Source organism: Heterocephalus glaber, unplaced genomic scaffold (assembly GCF_053883595.1).
Source record: "Heterocephalus glaber isolate CG9 unplaced genomic scaffold, H.glaber_assembly_v1.0 deba00001447, whole genome shotgun sequence".
Classification (NCBI taxonomy): domain Eukaryota; kingdom Metazoa; phylum Chordata; class Mammalia; order Rodentia; family Bathyergidae; genus Heterocephalus; species Heterocephalus glaber.
This window is the reverse complement of record NW_028258299.1, coordinates 6,517,217-6,537,660: the sequence shown is the minus strand read 5'-3', so window position 1 is coordinate 6,537,660 and position 20,444 is coordinate 6,517,217. Positions and strand designations below refer to the sequence as shown.

Here is a 20,444-nt window from a genome sequence, read left to right as displayed (position 1 = left end):
GGCTAGCAGGCCGGCTATAGACTGGAGTGACTATTCCTGACCTCTTCTCAGGCAGTCAGAAGCCAGTGACCGGCAGGCAACCGGAACGGTCATGATGCAAAGGAAGGTGTGCAAATGAGCTACGCGCACACGGAGGCCCAGCCTGATCAGTCATCCCATGGGGGACCCCAGAACACACACAGTAAAACTGCTAACACATTAGGAAACCCTGAGAACGGCAGCTGTCAGTGAGGAGCCCACACCAGAACTCAAACTGCTGGTGGGAATGTAAAAGGGCGCAGCCGCTTTGGAAGGCAGCTTAGCAGTTTCTCACATAGCTAAACATACACTTTACACATAAAAACCAGCAACTGTACGCCTAGGCATTCACCCAAGAGAAATAAAAGGATAGACAAAGAGTTATACATGAGCTGGGTGTGGTGGCTCACTCCTATAGTCCCAGAATTCTGGGAGGCTAAGGAAGGAGGATCCCAAGTTTGAGCCCTACCTGGGTAGTTTAGTAGTTTATGGAGATTTTGTCTCAAAAATATAAAATTTTAGGGCCGGGAATTTAGCTCAGTGGTGCGGCCACCTGCCTCACAAGCGCAAGGTTCTGAGTTTAATCCCCAGTACCACCACCCCCCAAAAATTTAAGGGATGGGGATATAGCTCAGTGAAGATCATAGGTTCAATTCTCAGTATGGAAAAAAAACAGGCTTGTAGGCAAATGTTCACATGTATTTTCTTCATAGTAGCTCAAAACTGGACATAACAGTCCATCAGCTGGTACATGAATAAACAGCGGACCTGCTACACAACAGATGCAGGAGGAAGGAAGTTCTGATATGCATAGCAACTTGGAACAATCTCAACAACACTGTGCTGGCAAAAGAAGCCAGTCACTAGGGGTGGTTCCAGCGCCTGCCTTGCAAGCTCAAGGTCCCGAGTTCGATCCTCAGGACCAAAAACAAGAAGAAGAAGAAGAAGCCAGCCACAAAGGAGTGCACACAATACAATTACATTTCTACCCACCCTGGAGAGTGCTCTCACAGGCCTCAGGGCAGGGTGGGGTGGGCTGACTGGAACTGGGGCACAAAGGAGCCTTCTGGGGTGTGGGGAATGTGGTGCACACATGTCAAAAGCCAAATGGTACAATTACAATGGCCGCATTTTAGTTTCTGTAAATTATACCTCAATGAAGCTGATCTAAAAAAATTAAAAGCCTGTGCAAAATGTTTTTAAAAGAAAGGAGTTCGTGGGAATCAGTGGTGGATGAGGTCAGTGGCCAGCGGTTGGTGCTCAGGTCTCTGCACAGTTAGCACCTGAGAGGAAGAGAAAAGGCAAGATCTGGGGATTCTAATGTGACTTTCCAAAACTCACCCTGAAAGCTCTGACTCACACAAGAGAGTATAATATTTGTATGCTATGAAGAAGAAAATGAGCAACCCTAAACCCACCTAATTTACCAGCTAAAACTTTCTGAACATCACTGCAGCTAGCCATGTAGCTCGCATCTAGTGCCCCCAAAGCCTCGCATGGTCATCAGCAGGGCCTTGGAAAGGTGACTCGATTAGGAGGACCTGTATGGGACTCACTGTTAGGTGAGACTGGGTTAGAGGAGGTGGTCACCGGGGGCGTGGCCTGGAGGGTTTATCTCCCCCCCAGCTCTCCTTTGACTCATGGAGCTTCCGGTCCACCTGGCTGTGAGCGGCTTTCCTCCCCCAGACCCTTCTGCCACACTGTTCTGCCTTGGAGCCAGCCAACAATGAACCGAAACCTCTACAAACTGTTAGCGAAAACAAACCTTTCCTCTTTTAGTGGTGGGTTCATGTATTCTGTCCCAGTGACAAGGAAAGTGACTAATACAATTACCCTGAACTTATTCATCTGAGCTCAAACTTTCTATGGGCCATAAAAAGCAGAGCAAATGCTTCTACAGATAAGGACTACATTTCTCAGCCCTCCCTGCAGATAGGTATGGCCATGTGACTGACGGGGACAAAGTGCAAATCACACGGGCAATTTCCAAGATGTATCCTCAAAAGGCAGCTTGCTCTCTCCTCCTTTCTGCTCCTTCTCATTGGCTGGATGGCTGAGGAATAGTTGGAGGTAGAACAGAAAGGAGGGACCAAAAGCACTGGGGAAGACTCTAGGGCAGTGATGGCGAACCGTTTATAGAGTTTTCCTGATAACAGCCCACTGTGGCATGCATGTTGAAGGTTTGCCACTTCTTCAGGGCCTCCATGGTGGCCTGGATGCCCTACCTTTATGTAACAGAGAAAAATTCTTCTATTTTCTTAGGTCCACTTATCTACTGACCCTCAAAGCCAATTTAAGTCCCACTCCCTCTAGAAGCCTCGCCTTTGTTCTTCCTAAATTCTGATAGAGTCTCTTCTCAACATTCCCACTGTAAAGGAGAGCATGGGTTAGTCTACTCGGCCCTCACCAGGCAACAGGCTTCCCTCTACATTAAACACAGTCCCGGAGGCAAGGCCAGTCCCCTGCTTCCTCCAGAGTGGCCTTCAAGGGCTGGGCACACAGAAGGTCCCACTGATGGGCTGCTGGGGCTCTGGCTCATGCTACCGCTAACACAGGGCAGCCCTGCAATTCTCAAGCAGATTTCTACCACCATTCAACCAGCATTTCTAGAATACCTGCTAAGTCAGAGCCTTAGACTACTGAATTAAAAAAAAAAAAGCCTCAGAACTCACAGTTAATAGGAAAGACATTGAAATAACATTTAAGTATAGTGTGGTGGGCAGCAGGGGCTGAGAGAGACAGGGAGATGCCCCAGGGGAGTCCACAGCTGACCCCAACCTGGTCCAACAGTATGGAGTTGCCGGACAAAGGAGATGAGAAGGGTGTCAGGCCAGTGCACCCCACGGATCTGCCAGAAGATACAAGCAATTTTAATGCTGGTCTAAGAATAATATGGTTACACAGCTAACAGCTTCAACAATGAGCAAGGTGAGCTGTGTTCTGAGAGGCTAACTCGGCGCCTCCCTCTGCCCTTGCAGCTCTGAACCATCTAGAGCTCTCGGCGCTGGGTCTGTGTGCACCTGTCCTCGGGCTGCTCACCGCAACTGCCGTCCTCAGGCTCTCTGGAGCGTCCCTGCCCTCCTCTGTCTCATCTCCACACCAGTCTGCCTCATCAGCACTGCCAGGCTCGCTTCCGGATCTTAAATGTCACCCGGAGATCCCAGAACCTTTAAGAGGTTGGCCCTAATGGGGGCTTTTAGGGTCCTGTGGACTTGTGCTCAAAGGGAACAGTGAGCAGGGTGTGGTGATGCACCCTGTAACTCCAGTACTTGGGAGCCTGAGGCAGAAAAATCACCACAAGCTTGAGCCCTGACCTTCATAGTGAGTTCAAGGCCAGCCTGAACTACACAGTGAGACCCTGTCTCAAAAAACCAAAACAGAATGGGAGTGGGAGGCCTCCCTCCTTTTTCTCTTGCTCCGGGCCATGACACAGGCGATGCTGCTCAGCCAGGCACTCCCTGCCCTTGGCATCGGTACTCCCAGCACAGGCCTGAAAGCAATAGGGAGGGCCCCTCCAGTCATGGACTGGAACCTTCGCACCGTGAGCCAAAACAAGCCTTGTCCCTTTATAAGTGGATATTCTCAGGTATGAATTACAGCAATGGAAAGATGACTAACACACCTCGTTAATCTTGTCACCCCTGGGGTCCAGCACAGTGCCTTCCTACAGTAGGCATTCAATAATAAGTGCTTGCTCCATGAGTTAAGATAATCAGGATAAGTACATGTTATTAAACAGGGCTGCAAAACAAGCAAACCAAGAAAGAACACACTCAAGATTTCAAATCAAATGGTCCAAAGCCTTTCAGCAGCCTCAGACATTTACATCCTATTTTAGGAAAAGCAGATGAAACCATGGGTCAGTCTGTGAAGGGGTCCAAACTGTTTATCCAAGATGGCGGCAAGGAGTTAATCAAGCCTAAGAAAGAAATTACTACCCTACCAAATTCACAGTGGCCCTGCTTGTATCTCAAAGCCCCTTGCTGCTTGTCTGTCCAGGGGTCAAAGAAGAAAAATCAGCTTGGCACAAATCACTCAGGTCAGCATTTAGCAGGACTCTGTGTCTAAGACCAGGCTAGGGCTATACACATTGTTTCCCCACTTGAAGTCAAACCAAAAGAAACCAAAAGGAGAAACAGAGGCTGGGGATTTAGCCCAGTGGCACCACACCTGCCTTCCAAGTGCAAGGTCCTGAGTTCGATCCCTGGTAGCAAAAAACCCCCCCAAAAACCAAAATGAGAAACAGAGAATGTCGAATCTCCTCTCAACTCACAGCCTGACTTCTGAATTTTACCAGGCTCTCTCTGAAGCTCCAGGAACACTGGCTTAGTCTCACACCAGATGACACAATGCTTCCTCCTGCCACTTTCACAAAGCCTCCTGCCACTTTCACAAAGCCTCCCTGACTCTCTAGCCCACATTAATTTCTCTTTTCTATAATCTTGTGGAATTTGTCTGTGTAATTAATTTTGGCATTATATCACAATGTCTTATATTATTATCTTTTTCTTAAGAGTTTATCTTATCTTTCCCAGAGAGCTTGCAGGATTCTTAAAGATCACATTTGAATCTCCCATATGACAGAGTGCTGAGCATCCTGGGGCCTGATAAACACCAAGGAACTGAATGGCACTGCTCTAGCTGGGCTCCATGTGCTCTTCACTGGCACTGGCATCCCCTAACATCTTGAGGTCAACCACAACCATCAGAAAGCACAGACATCATCAGGGGTCCCAGTGGCACATCTGCCACCGCAAGGCTGGCGGTGGCTCCAGACCCCGAGATCTGCACTACTGGCCCCCAGGAAAAGTCTCGGAGAGACCACCCTCCCCTGACACAAAGCTCTTGGGCTGGGCCCAGGGAATCCCATTTTCTAGGCTTGGCTCAGAGCTGGAATGTCTTTAAAAAGCCAAGAAACAGGAAGGAAAGGGCTGCTGGGGACCTCGGTGTAGAACGGGCAGGAACACACATGAACAGAGCCCATAAATCCCTTCTGGATGCAGACAATGCCGGGGTGATAAGCATGCAGATTACACACCTAGTTCAGAAACTCCCCTGAGTTTGCTTGTAATTAAGGGGGTTAGAAAGGTAAAAAAAATATATAAACCCAATTAATCATTTAAATATTTAAAGTCAGATTTTTTCCTCACTCCAAGATTGGTATATTTCATAACGCCAGCAGCCGACAGCCCTGGTTTTTACTGGGGTTCATTTCAGAGCATGTTTAAACTAGTCAGATTGAGTGATGCTTCCAGCAACTAATCGCATGTCAAATAAAAGATATTTTATGTAATAAATTACCGCTACAAGTAATTCAAATGTCATTTATCAGTTTTATTATCAGTCAGGCAAAGTCTTGTTTCTCTATATTAATCAAAATCAAGCTTTTTTTTGGGGGGGGAGCAGTTTTGACACCTCTTGGCAAAAGTACAGAAGTGAAGAGGCAGAGTCGTCCCTGAAGCAGAAAGGTACAAAGTAACGGTGCTCAAAAAATGAAGCTCTTAGGTGACAAATGAAAACTTTAGGTACTTAAATGTGCCATTCTCAGTGTTTTTATACTAATGTCAAGCAGGCAAAAGTCTGTCTCTAAGACGATGTATGTTATTTTTAGGGCTAGGAGACTCAGAAACTCTTCTACCTAAATACCTGCAGTGTAAGGCTTCCCCTCAGCGTGATCTGCACGGTTTACATGACGGAACCTCCTGCTACCCACCCCATTCTTCTGCCTTTCTCAGAAAGACTAACAGCGTAACCCTTTGTGTCTTGGGGAACAGGCAAGCACATGCCATTTTAAGCCACCTCTGGCCAACCAGAATGATTTGTTCTGAGCAAGAAGTTTCCAAGTAGCCAAGAGACCTGTTTGGTATTAAGCCATGGGAGGAAACAGCTGGAACAGAACAGATGCGCATCTTAGAAAATTCTGCATCCCAGCTGCCACCGCCTATCCTCAACAAATCCCATTAAATGGCTGGGCCTAAGGACACAACTCAGGAAAGAGGGTGGAGAATGAGCCTTTGCTTAAAAAGAAACATGTAAAGTAAGTTTAGAGCAAAAGCAAATACAAAGGGCTGATATACCGCTGGCCAGGAAGGAGAAACAAGACCCATGCTGACAAGCGGCAGGTAGTGAGTGACTCAGGAGCCCAAACACGGGCCTGCTGTGAAAGGCCTGTCCCTGCGTCCAAAGAGGTCAGAACACTTCGGGTTTCTCAGGCAAGGCACTAATGAGCATGACACCTGGGTGCAAGTGCCCTGGTCTCAGCCACTCAGCTGTATTCGGAAAGCAAAAGAAGTGGACATATTTGTGCCATGCAAAGGAGATGCCAACTCAGTGCCCAGCCCAGCAGCCCAGCCTTGTGGGAGGAAAGATCTTGTGGGCTGCTTGTCCTCCGAAGGCCACCTGCCCAGCTGCAGGAGGGCCAGGTGAAAACCACAAGAAAGATGGTGGCTTCAGACCGTGTGCTCAGGGACCAAGATGAATCTCTCATTTTAAAATGTGTCTCTCTAAACCTGGTGTCTAATACTGTTTTATATCATTTTTAAAAATAAAACTGAGACAGACAATTACAAACTGAAGACAATTACAGAAAAAAGCATTTTGAAAGATGAGAGAGCTAATGCTGAGTTACAATACAGCAACAAAACTGAGCTATTTTCCACAGCTCCAGAGTCAATTTTAACCTTTGTTGACTTTTTATAAGTGGCTTAAAAAGAAGTTCTGGCTGTATTTTAGAGGTATATATGTATTAGCACATTCATTAGGACAGTAGTTTTCATTTAAAAAACAACAGAAACCCTCTTGGGTCATGATCGCATGTAATAATTAAAAGCCACATTCAAAAAGGACCTTCACATTGAATCTGAAGTTTCCTAACAGGCTGCCACCATGTGACTATACCGGCACAGCCAGGCGGCGGGAGAGAGCAGAGGAAAGGCTGGCCTAGACCCGATATTAACTTCAAAAACAAAAATTAAGAGGGGCCAGGGATTTAGCTCAGTGGTTCCACCTCCTGCCTCACAACTGCAAGGTCCCAAGTTCAATCCCCAGTACCTCTTCCCCCCCAAAATTAAGAGAAGGGTGACTTCTGTGAGCAAAGGCCAACGGATCCAGGAATCAGATGTTCATGCTGTTATCGGGAAACAGTGGCCTTCAAAGCACTGGTGTGAGAAGATGGAAACAGAACCAATCCCAGCTTTATAGTTTCTTACACATAACCAAAATATTTGAAACAACACAACTGCCTCATTTATCCTAGTTCCTTGTCTGACCTTTGTCATACACTTAGAAGTTTGTGTAGAAGAGGACTTGGGTGTGTCTTTTGGGAAAACCCAAGAGCTTTCCACTCAAAATGGGAGAAACCCAGATTCGCCGGGCCTGGGAGACGCAGAACAGCTCGTGGCTGGAGTTCTGAATCCCAGCGCTGGTCAGTGCAGGAGCTGCAGCGGGTCACTTACTGTATGGCTGCGAAATGAGGTGGGGGTGCTGCAGAGGAACCACCTGCGTGGCTGGGCCCAAGGACGCGGGCTCCTCGGCAGCAGTGCCCGACTGCTGAAAAGCCAGGTCGATCTCTTCATCGGTCAGCCCTGGGAAAAAGCACAGAATGGCAGGTGAGTACCTTTGCCCCATGGCCACGGGTGCAAGAGAATTCACCATAGAAAAGGCTCGTACAGCCACAGAATGCCTGGCATCCTAGCAAGCTGCCTTCCCAATTTGGGATTCTCCGGAACCTCTCTCAGTTGCAATTTAACCTTAAGCGACAGAATATTAGCCTCAACACTGCTTCCAAATGTGGCTCATTCAATTTCCTTAATTTATCCTTGAGTTTATTGCTGCTTTTGAAGTTGCTCTGTACTGCAATTCTACATTCTTCCCCCGAAAACAGATACCATCAACTGCAAATGTGGCTCATTTTAATCTGTAATGGTGTTAAAAAAAGAGGGGAAAAAACTAACAATAATGCATGAAAACAGACAGGGAAACAAAAAACTAATTATTGGGTGAGACGACTAATTAGTCTAGATCGTTTCAGGAGACGGGAATAATTTGCTTTATTTTATGACAAATGCAGAAATAAAAAGAAAAATCAGGACTGACTGTGATTAGTATGAATGGGATATAGGATGTAAAGAAGAAAATAAAACAAGAAAACAGATCAAAACAAGGCCAGGCCCAAACTTTCAGATGATTATTGCTCTAGCCTATGAAAGGCTGCCTGGATCGCCTTTGGCTAGTTTTTCTTTTCCTTTTTTTAATTTCTCCCGACACGCTAACCCAAACTGCACATGGGACCTCAGGAAATAACATGGTGCCATCTGCAGTGGCTGTAACATGCAGAGAGGCTCTGCCCATGGAGGAATAAAAGGCAAGTGAGAAGCCATGAAGACCCCATTCCCAGTGGGGGCCCAGTTAGGATAGCTGCAAACAGACTGGGGAAACTGGCTCCAGGGTAGAGGATGAGGGCACCTGCCAATCCACAGACCAGAACAAAGTGTGGCACCCAGGTATGAGAAGAACTTGCCCACAGGGTCTACTCAGGAAGTAACGGTGCCTACAAAAGCTCTCTACTTCGGCAAGTGGGAAAAGTAAGTAGGAGGTCACTGCTAGTCTGCAGGAGACACTCAGGCCAGTCCACGCCATTCCGGGAATCCCAATTTCCAGTTGAACTGCAACACAGAGCTTTTAAACTAGAGCCGAGAGCTTTTCCACATCTGGTCGGTAGCTCTCCATTAGAGGCCCACAGCATGGTATACTTGCCCCTGGGGGTGGATGAAGTATGAGGCGGTTCGGAGGATCAGCATCTTCAAAGCGTGGTGCCTTGCACTCTGTGCCTAGGGGCTAATAGATGGTGCACATTAATGCTTTAGAGCGAGGCTCAGCCCTGCGTATTGGCGTGAGCTGACTGCAGCCATCCCTCAAAGTTTTCATGCCCTACCATGACTGGCCAAGGGAGTGCCCGGACCACTCGAAAAAGCCCTGGGCCCTTCCTCTTCTCTGCACTAAGCAGATGAGGTTAAGTCGCCATTGAACTCTAGGTCTTCTCCTCCTTCCTTTCCTTGCACACTCCATGAAGCCAGTAGGAGCAGGCAAGGCCACGCCACTGCAGGTCTGAGGTGCTACTGGGGACCCCTGACAGCACTGCTCTCCCAGGGCAGATGAATAGCGCTTACCAGCTTCTAAGCACAAAAACTAAAGTTGAGTAGACCAGGGCTGGATAGGGGACACCCCCCACCCCACCCTACATGCCCGGCCTGCTGCAGAGGGCCTGCTTTTCCCATATTTCTCCTCCCAGGCAGAGCGGGGACAGGACAGACAGACAAGCCAGGACAGACAGAGGACACACCTCCCTGGAGCTTATGCCTCTCAGGCTCTCGCGTGTGCAGTGGCTGCAGATTGCTCTTCCTAAATAGGAAGGGGCACCCCTCTCTAAGCTCAAGGAGGGAAGACATTGCTTTAACCAGTTCATAAGCGGCCACTAGAGAAGAAAGCGGCATCTGCGACGTCAGCACAGGCTGCTGGTCACTGGTACACCATGGAATTCTATAAACCTGGTGGTTCGCGTGCCTTGTCAGCCACTGGCTGCAAATGAGGATAATTTTCCCAAAAGGAGCATTCAGTTGCATTCTCATTTTCCCTTTTGGCTCTTTCAAATATAAACAAGTACTATAATGTTTAACGCTGGGGAAATATACAGTAAGTTACAGGCTGTGCTGCGGCCCTGAGAGCTGGAGCTGGTTAAAGGAACAGGACTCCCTGTCCGTTTTTCTGCCCTCTGGCCCTGAGCTTTTACGTAGCCTATTTTCCTAATAAAACATGTTCCGTGCATTATCACAACTGAGCCCACCAGTGAGGCCTCGGTTTAAAGGGCATCAGCACTTCCTTCCAAGCTCCTATTTTTCAGACCTTATCATCTGATGCTCTTAAATTTACACTGGCTGGAATTCTGATATCCCTACTTCCCCAGGAGAGTCAAGGTTTTGATTTAGTTACAATAAATGACTCATTCTTTTTTTAAAAAAAAAAAGCATTTTAACAATCTCATTGGATAATATCATTTCAGAGCTGGAGCATTATCCCAGTCACTGCCCTCCTTCATCAGATAAAAACTCAAAGTCCAAGGAAGGCAGAAACTGCCCCAAGTTACACTTGTTCTGGAGAACAGTGACACAGTGACTGCCCCAGGCTTTCCACCCCAGCCTGGTGACTCGCTCTCACACCACAGTTACAGACATCAGGTAACAAATCCAGATCTTAACGTCTTTTTCTTACCCTGTTCAGTACTAGGGATGGAACTCAGGGACTCACACATGGTCAGCAAGCCTTCTACCCAGTGATATCCCAGTCCCCCTTGCCTGTTTTAAAATTCTGAGACAAGGTCTCACTAAATTGCTCAGACTGGCCTCAAACTTGTAATGCTCTTGCTTCGGTCTCCCGACTAGCTGGGCTAACAAGTGTGTACCACCACACACCCAGCCAGAACCTGTTTTAAATCTTGAATTTTGTGAAAGAGGTTTCGAGAAGGACTGCATTTCCTTCTCCCATTGCACCCCACAGACCCCTATCTATCACCAGGACCAACAAACGCTGTTTGGACTGATACTAATACAACACAGCAACTTAACCTCTGGGTCCTATCTGCAAAGGCCAACTGGACAACTTTCTGAATACCAGAGCGAAGATGTAGCACCCCTGTCCCCATCTTGTTCTCTAAGATCCTAATTCCAGATCAAATCCAGGTGCCACTCATAGATGGGCGCCTCTGACCCCAAGTGTCCTCTTCTTCTGGGGCATCCCTGGCTTAGGAGGACTGGCCAGCACTAGGACTCTGACAAGGACTTGGGGTTCACCAGGGACCTGGAGAAGGAGCAGGGTCCTTGCTTCCCCCACAGCACAGCTAGCTGTCTTTCCAGCCATCGGCTCTTGGGCAGAGATGACCCCGCCTTTTGGGATGAGACACTGCCATAGGACTCATACAAGAGACATCCAGGTGCCCTAGTCCCATCTTTGCCACCCACCCCCACTGAGATAAATAGCGCAGATCTTTGATTGAGACCTTGCAGAATCCAAAAGGTTAAAAGGAATAATAAAGGAAACTGCCAATTGTAAGTGAATTATATTTGGCTCTGAAAGCTGAGACACAGGCTATATTATAAAAGGCATCTCTTTGCGTTGTTTACCATCACCCTGACTAATGCAGACCTTTTTTTTTGTTTTAAATAATCTCATGCAAATTAGACACACACACTTCCTTCCAGTTGATTGCTATCTGCAAGGAATAATCTAACCACAGAGGGACAGAGCAATGGCTGAGGAGCAGAACGGAGAGATGGGAGCAAAAGGGCTCACCGTCTTGTGGCATGCAAACCTCCTCCCTTCCCCATCTACCAAAAGTCTTCCTTTAGCTGCTGCCTTTGAAAAATTAGTCCATTTTAATAAAGCCTAAATTTTTCTCTTAGTCGGGTGTCATTTTGCATTACCTGATGCCACTAGCATTTAACATTTAGATGGCCTTCCAGTAACTGCCCTTTTGCCATCAGTGATTTTCAAGCGCTACCAGCCACCTGGCCGGGTGTACAGCAGTGACAATTAAAACGTTATTACCGATAGAGAACAGCACTAAGAGAGTCCCACCCAGTTATTCCGCACTCACTGGCTTCAGCCAGGAGGAGGAGGAAGAGTCCAGGGGTCTGTCCAGGCGAGCGGGAGCCGGACGCTGGGCCAACTCTGGGAGGCACAGTGCCACCTCACCTGCCAAGGCCACAGCTGCCTGATCCACAAAGCCAAGCGAGAGCTCTCATTTAAGCACTCCAAGTGAAGGAAGATCTGATGAGCCCAGAACTGGGGTTCTAGTCTCTCGGTTCTCTGCAGTCAACTTCCAAAATCTCAGGGACACTCAGTTCCCTTTACCAGACTTCTGCTGCCCCAAGGATACTGGGGCCAAGGATTTCCTCTCCAACACTTTCTCCAGGGTGGGCTGGTTTGAAAAGTACAGAACGAGCATAGGACGTACCACTGATCAATAAAGCTGGCTTTTACAGCCATCTGCCCTGAATGCTTCAGGGTGGCCACACCTGCCTACTTTCATCCTCTAGCAGATAATCTGTTTTCTTTTTCTAAAGGTTTCTGTTAAAATGCAAACAAGATCCGACTGACTGTCAGCTGCACCCTTCTGGCCAGGGCCCTGACACCCAGGGTCCTTCCTAGGCCTCAGACCCTTTTGGCACTGGGAAGGCTGGCTTTCTTCTGTAGGACCCTCTAGACAAGTGTGGTTCAGAACAAGGAACCTCAGTGCTATCCCCAGTGAGTGCTGGGCACTGCCCCCAGTCTGCCCCTGTGTAGGTGACAGCAGTGCTCTGCCTCATTCAGGTCAACGAACAACCAGGACAGAACCATTAGGAATAGTTTGAAAATATGAAAGGTAATGAGCGCCCGAGCCCAGTGCTCCTAGCGCAGCCTGGCACTAACACAACTGCAGAGTTGGACGGTGACAAAGGACACAGGCCCTGGGGCCCTAGTTAGGGGCTGGGGACTCGGGCAATTCATCTGGGACTCACGGAGATGAGCGGGGTCACCTCTCTGAGAGCACAACTAGTTATCTGCCCGGGCACACTCTGGGAGGAGATGAGGCAGAGAAGACAGCTGGCTAGAAATACTCCCCAAATTAAAAGAAAAATCAACTCTCTCAGAAGAGCTTCCGGGGAGGGGAAAGGGAAAAAGTATTTTTACTTTATTTTATTAACATTTTGTTAGAACAGTAGAATACAATAAGGACTCTCAGAGCCTCTAAAAGTCGTCGGATGACCTGTAGACCCCTATTTCCCACTGCCTTGTATAAAATTGAATTTTTTAAACATAAATTACACGTAATGACGACACTGTAAAAACTAACAGTAATGGAAAGCTGTGCTGTATTTCATTAGCCTGTATTATTCCGTGCCACCTGATCCAGCCGGGCCTTGTTTATGAGTTAGTGTGCTAGCAGATGCCGATGGAAGCATTTGCTTCGACCTTGCTCTTCTCATTGGGGCATGAAATTACGACGGCAGCACCTTGATATTACAGCCATAAATACAGTAAACTGCAAATTTAAGCCAACGGCTCCTATTGTCTCTGAACATAAAGCTGATCGGTATTTATTTAAAAGGAGAACAAAAAAAATATTATATATCACCTTGTTTATGGGGCTGCCCCCACCCACTTTCTAATCCCCCTCCCCCAGCCCCCCAACCTGTCTAATTCACTTGGTTAAAATATTAAGCAAATAAGCCAAACGTTTTCTTCTCCACTGATTAACTATCCCCAAGCAGTGGAAACAGTTTTTGAGAAAACTCGTTCGAAGTATCATTAGCCTGGATGGAAGAGTTTTTTATAGGAACTGATGGGCGGGCTGGCTCCCACCATCTTGATATTGATATGTAAATTCCCAAACAGGACAGGAGACTTTCCCCTCGGCTTAAATGAGGGAAGTTCAAACAACAGGAAAAAGTTGCTGATGATGCCCTGAAACTGAATGCCCTCTCAGTATCCTTCTAAAAATCGTTAGGTAGAAACGCTATTTCAAAAAGCAGCAAAACACTGCCTCCTACCACCTAAGGAAAGAAAGAAAGGTATCTAACAGAGTATAATTCTCATCTCAGCACAGAGCACTCACTGGAAGACCTCTCATTAAAACTTGCACCAATCCCCTCCTTATCCCAGTGAACCATAAAGATAATATATCCTTTAAATACATTAAATGTGGAAGAAAAATAAATACAAAGACAAAAGGACACTGGATATCACCCAACGACGTCTTCCAGTATAAATCACCGGGTAAAAAGCCAGCGCACAGTGTATTTCACTGCCAACTTAGAGACAAGGGGCTTGGCAGGCATGTTTGCACTCCAATCAGAAGAGGGCAGATCTGCTTTCCTCGAGTCAACCAAGAGGGTCTTCTCTCTGAGGCAGAGGGGGTGGGAAAACTCAGCCAAGGCCCAGTTTGGAGATCTCAAAGGGTCAGTGAGGGAATGAGAACAGCAGGGGCAAGATCCCAAGCCACCCTGACAGCAGCAGTGGGAGGACCACTTCGGCAGGGAACTAAAGGCACATTCTGGGGAGAGGCTTCATTCCAGAGCAGACCAGTGAGGGTCCCGGGCCTGGCGTCCAGCAGGACCAATGACACAGCCGCATCAGCCAAGATCAAAAGTTTCTGGACATTTGCTTTTGACAGGTTATTCCACAAGGCAGATGGGCTCCTTTGGAGCCCTAAATTATTCCAGCCCCACCAGGCACTGAGTTTAGCTCCTTCCACATTAAGGAGGAAACTTTTCTATAAAATTCATTGCGCTTCTCTGGGGAGTAGTATAACTGGTGAACAAGACAGAAGCGAGCTGCCCCTCTGTGTACCACAAATTGAGATCTCTCTTATGAAAGACTGGGAGGGGTTCCAATCAGCATCCATGATGTCTATTTTTAGATCTATACAGTCTAGAGAGTTTTTTCTTTCCTTTTAATCCATCTCTGCTAAATCAGAAATAAAAACAGAGAGAAGTTACTTTAGATATTTGATCATCAATTCCAGAGGATTAAATACTGTTGCACGTCAAAGATAGATAGTCTACACCAGCAGATCTTCAGCAACAAGCTAAGAAGCCAGCGCTTCCTGCCATACGGGGAACAAGAACAAGAGAGGGGGGCAACCGTGTCCTCAGGGGACCAGGGGATGATCAGGAAGCACTGCCACTGACAGGCCAGAGGCCAGGTAAACCAGGCACATGTTTATGCCTATGTGGAAAGGCCAAACTGATAAACACTCTTAACAATACTTCATTCCTGCTCCTGCTTCAGAGAGATAGGGAAGGTTGTTTTTAAATAACTCATCTTTGACAACCAAAGATATTCAGAACCAGAAGAAAAGCTCAAGTTCGTGTGGTCCATCCCTTTGTTTTTCTCTTCCTTTTTCTTTTCCCTTGGCCTGGCCAGTCATGCCCCAGAGGCAGCACCGGACGGCCCCCTAGGGCTCTCTGTACTGTTCCAGGCCGCCAGGGCAGCCTGGCAAGCCTCTGCCCTCTGCTACCTGACATAGCCAGCACATTTTGCACATTTCAATAAGCAAAGTCGCAGAATGAAACCCCCAAAGAGAAGAAGAACAAAAAGAATAGCTGGAGAATGGGGAAACCAGGTAACATGAGATCTCTACACTCACCAACAGGTACTGAGTCACAGGTAGAGAGGAGTAAGAAGCTCAGGGGTGCTGCTGCTCAGGAGGGTGACTGCAAATAACGTATACTTCAACAAGCTAGAAGGAAGGACTTCGAACATTTTTACCATAAAGAAATGATAAATGCTTGAGGAGACAGATGTTACCCTGACTTGAACACTACACAACATATACTTGTACATGTATTAATACATCACCTGGTACCCTATAAATATGAACTTCAGAAATATGTACAATTATGTATCAGATGAAAAATAAATTTGGGTAAATATATGAATTATTTTTTAAAAGAACATACATACATTTAAATAAAGGAAAAGGAGACCAAGTCTGAAACTGGTAACAGGCTGAGCATGGGAGGGGCCCAGTGCCTGGAGCCCGACTTCTCTGTTTGTCCTCGTGAATTTTGTTCCAAGTGAATGAATGTGATTCAAAGGAATTAACTAAAATTTATTTTTAAGAACAAAGAAATAATTGGGGGAAATAAACCACCAAAACCTTGATCCTGAACAGAGTCACTTCCAATGGTTATCCCCAATTTCTCCAGAGAAAAACCAGGGAAAGACAGGGAAGACAGAGCTGTGCCCAGGGCTGGGGTGACGATGGTTTCTAATTTCTTGCTTAACCCATTGTGGCTGCAAGCACAGCAGTCAAGTACAAGGTGGCTTTTTTAATGTGTTTTTAAAAGGCAGACATCTGTTCTATTTTGACACATCCTGGCTGCCCAAATGTTTCTTTCAGCTCTAAATATTTGCTTCACCAATGGAAATGTTTCCATCACTGCAACAAAACAAACATTTGCTCTGGGATGGGAAGGATGGCCATACGCCATTTCATATGTTCCTCCACACAGCTTGATTTGGAAAACAGCTCTACTGAGGGACACAAATCAGGTGGCGATTTCTGTTCCTTAAAGAAAACCTTGTCACAAGACTTCAGCATGCCACGGCATACTCTTCAGTCACTCGGCTGAATGCCACAAATGTTCCTTCAGGGTTGTTGTTTTTTTACATCTTCGACCTTACCTCTGTGATCAGAAGGTTTATTATTTGTCATTCAACTTACTTCCTAAAGTTTTAAACCATCAAGTAGCTACTAGGGTTTTTCAAAGCCCTCGAACTAATCTGAGATTAACACATTAAAACATGCTCTGCTCTAATAGGTCAATACATAAATTATTTTGCCACCACCTGTTTGTTAATTCAAACATATGTAGTACTGGCTGCTACTGTCAACATTATTAATATAAATATGTAGTATTCAACCAAATCCATAAACATTTGTGTGCTCATTTTGTGAGGTAATGTGAGAGAGGTAAGGTCTCATCCTCCCTACCTATTAAATAGGAACCTCCCTCAGGCCCCCAATTTCTTATGTTGGATGAGTGTGTTTTCTGTATCCATCTACAATATATTATCTAAAATATAGCTGAGAGAGCCAGGCACGGTGGTGTGCACCTATAGTCTGAGGTTTGGGGGAGGCTGAGGCAGGAGGATCACTTGAACCCAGGAGCTCAATACCACCCTGGGCAACCCCATCCCTAAACAAACAAAGTAAAACATGGCTAGCAAGTAACTCTGTGCTAAAGCACTTGCCTAGTATGTGCCAGGCCTTGGCTCTGATCCCCAAGGCTGAAAAAAAATAAATAAAAGTATGTGTTTCCCCAGATAAATTTATATATTGATAGTAAAGAAAAATAACACATCAACTGCAGGAAACATAAAAAATAAACAAAAACATAGAAAAAGCAAAAATCATTTATTACTTCTCTTCACAGAGATGCGTTAAAGCCGGTGCCAGATGGTGTCTTAAGGTGCTTTATACTTTCCCCTGTGCAGATGGACAGCGAGGGGCTCCCTGGGCTGTGTCAGGTGCCCTGTCAGGTGCCCTGTGGGACTGTGCAGGGCCTACTCAGGGGCCAGTGGGGACTTTTCCTCCCTATCTGCAGCTGAGGAACTGAGGCTCACAGGCACTTCCAGGCCCGCTGCAGCGAGCGGCAGCCAGGACTGGGCCAGGCCCAGCCCCTCGCCACTATGCCACGCAACACAGGGGAGAATATTCCAGGTCTCTCCCCAGGTGAAAGGAGCACCACCGTCCCTGACTTCTGGCGAATATTTAGATGCAGCGCTAAGGTTATTACAACTGAATTTTGTTCAACGTAAAACAACTTTAGACATGAGAAGGACCACTGCTTGCCAGGGTGTGGTGCTGGGAGGCAGCCTGGCATTCTATCACCAGACACTGAAATACCCTTTGGCTCCACAACTTTACTTTTAAGAACAATAAAATGCAGTGTAAGACTTATGGACAAGGATGGTTCATCACCATATTTTATTAGCAAAGAAATTAAATGATGGAAATGGTGCAACAGGAATGATTAGGCAAATTATGACACATTTCAATGATGTAATATTGTTCTATGTTCATGGGAACAGTTATGCAAAATGGGAACAGATATGCAAAAATGGTTGATACATAAGACATAAAAGGCAAATGGTATATTCATAGCATAATCTCAATTACATTTTTAAAAAGAACAAAGGGAAGCAATAAAGTATCATTTAAAATTTGATCTGAATTCAACCTATACATGGTTCAGGAGGAAAGGGAAGGCTGAGAGTGCAGCTCAGTGGCAGAGCACTTGCTTAGCATGCCCGAAGCCTTGGGTTCAATCCCCAGCACTGTACAGATTTTTTTAAGGGGGTGGAGCAATGGCACCATATGCTGGGAAAGGCGCTCCATTCATCCCATGAGTCTTTGAGCAAGCACGGGGGGTCTGGCTTGAACCAGCCAGGTGCCCTCATCGCCTCATTCCCATCACACTTGCAATCTGAGCACCCTGCAACAGGTGGTTCCCCCTCTTTTTTCCTTTCCTTTTTAAAAATTTTTTTATTTTTTATATATTTTCTTTTTTTTTTTTTTTTTTTTGGTATTGGGGATCAAACTCAGGACCTTGCCCTTGCAAAAATCCCTGGCCCTTTAAAAAAAAACCAACAGGATCTCACCAAGTCACTAAGTACCTTAGGCTGGGCTTGAACTTGCAATCCTCCTGCCTTAGTCCCTCAGAGTGCCAGGATTACAGTTGTGCACCACCACACTCAGCTTCCCCCCATATTTCTTGCTACCTATATGCAAAGCCCACCATGTTGCCTGCTGTTAAGCCAAAGATTTATTTCCACATAAAGGAAAATGTGGCTATGTTGGGTTTACTGAGAAACAATATACCAGTCTTCTACATAATGGAATTTTTTATCATTTTATTTTAAATTAATATTTAACCCTTCAATGCCTAGTGATCCATTTTTGGAATGCCCATAACAACAGAACATAATGAAATATTTTCCCTTCAAATTTTTATTCCTTGAATTTTTCTCTAGTTAACATACATGAATTTCATATAAAAAGTTCTATCTTTGGCATAAATGGGTTAATAGATGTATTCCCACAGCACAAAATTCTACAGTCAAAATGGTATAGTGACATGCAATTTCTTCCCATATCTGCCACCTGATCACCCAGTTATATCCTTCCCTGGAAACTGCTGCTACTGGTTTCTTATGGTAAAAGCATGTATGTACACACACATGGTATGTATGTATATTTTATACATACGATAACATGCTGTACACACTGTTCTCTTTGCTATTTTAATTAACATATCCTGGAGAACATTCCACATCAGTATCTTTTTAGAGCGCCCTTATTCTATTTAAGGGCAGTATGTTTGGTATCCCATTATATGGATGCACCATAACTTATTAAACTTGTCCCCTACCGAGCATTTACTCCTATACACAAAACCACAGTGAGAGACCTTGTTCGTGATTTGTACGTGTGTGAGTGTGTCCCCAGGAACAGAATCCGCTAGCTGCAGCTTTAATTCTAAGTGTTGATGAGCAGCCCTCTAAGTGCCTGCTCCACTCAGTTCCACCGGCGTGTGCGTGCTCACTTCCCACAACCCTGCCTACCTGAAGTTGTCGATACCTGAAGCTATCTTCCTCATACTGAAAGGTTTAAAAAAGAAACAAAGAAGGGTCTCATTATAGTTTTAAGTAGTTTTACGGGCATTGTATACACATATATAAAAGCATCTTTAAGCGTATAGCTCAACAAGTTTTCCATGGTGAGAACACCAGTGTCACCCAGATGGATGAACAGGGTAACAGCTTCTACCCCCTTCTGTCCCCTCCAGTCACCACCTCACTTCTACTACCACAGGCTGAGTTGGCTTGTTTCAGCTTTACAGAAATAAAGTAGTAAGAAAGTACCTTATTATTAGAATGTTTCCAGCTCATAATGCTAACAATTATTGTGGACAGTTGATGCAGGTACATAACACATCTTCCCCCACCCCCCAGTACCAGGGATCGAACTCAGGACCTTGCGCTTTCGAGGCAGGCAGGGTACCACTGAGTTAAATCCCCAGCCCTTGTACATACAGATCTTAATTCTTTCTCTCTCTCTCTTTTTTCAGCCCTGACCATTCCCTTCCCTCCCTGCTCCTTCCAACTGTTGGTCCTCTTCCCGTCTGCAAAAGCTCTATTTTCACCATTCTCCTCCCTTCATTCTTTCTATTTTTTTATTTTGGGGGTTTTCTGAGATAGGGTCTCACTGTGTAGTTCAGGCTGGCCTCAAACTCACAGCAATCCTCCTGCCTCAGCCTCCCAAGAGCTGGGATTACAAGCACGCACCATTACACCTAGCCCTTCATTCTTTTTTTAAAAGGAAATGTTCTTAAAAATAAAGAAAATGTTCTTTCATAAAGGGCTTCTTTTGCTCAACATGAGGTCTGTGGGTATCATCCATGTTGCTGCACAGCTGATTCATTCTCACTCCTGAACTGGATTCCTGCATAGTACATGGGCCACAACTTACCCAGCTACTCTCTGGTCCTAGACAATGGAGGAACAGTGCTAGTGTCAACATCGCAAGTGTATTCCAGAGAGGCGCTGCTGGATCCATCAACAGAACACAGACCAACCAGCTCAGCTGGATGCTATCAGCAGTTACCAAAGTGCAGCATTGTACCCGTTCGCTCTCCTACCAGCAATGAGGGGGTCACAGCTGCCCCACCCCAAGGAAGTACTCGGTGTCTTCCCCTTGGCCTACTGCTGGCTATGAAGGGCATCTCAATCTGGTTTTAATCTGCATGATGACTCATGAGGTGGAACACCTCTCACTAAAATAGTTGCCATCTTTATTAGGCACCGTGTTTTTTGTATGTACAGGA

General features: G+C 46.0%; 1 protein-coding gene across 7 annotated transcripts in view; it reads right to left on the bottom strand.

Annotated features, from left to right (window-relative positions):
- Window positions 1–20,444, bottom strand: part of Pex14 (peroxisomal biogenesis factor 14) — a 137,297-nt gene that overhangs the window by 19,784 nt on the left and 97,069 nt on the right. For 5 of the 7 annotated variants that reach the window (XM_004863598.3, XM_004863600.3, XM_087214458.1 and 2 more), the window contains one exon: window positions 7,473–7,601. The exons of the other annotated variants lie outside the window; for them this stretch is intronic. In XM_004863598.3, the coding sequence (XP_004863655.1) occupies window positions 7,473–7,601 (129 nt within the window). The remainder of the gene's footprint in view (window positions 1–7,472; window positions 7,602–20,444) is intronic. 7 annotated transcript variants of the gene reach the window in all.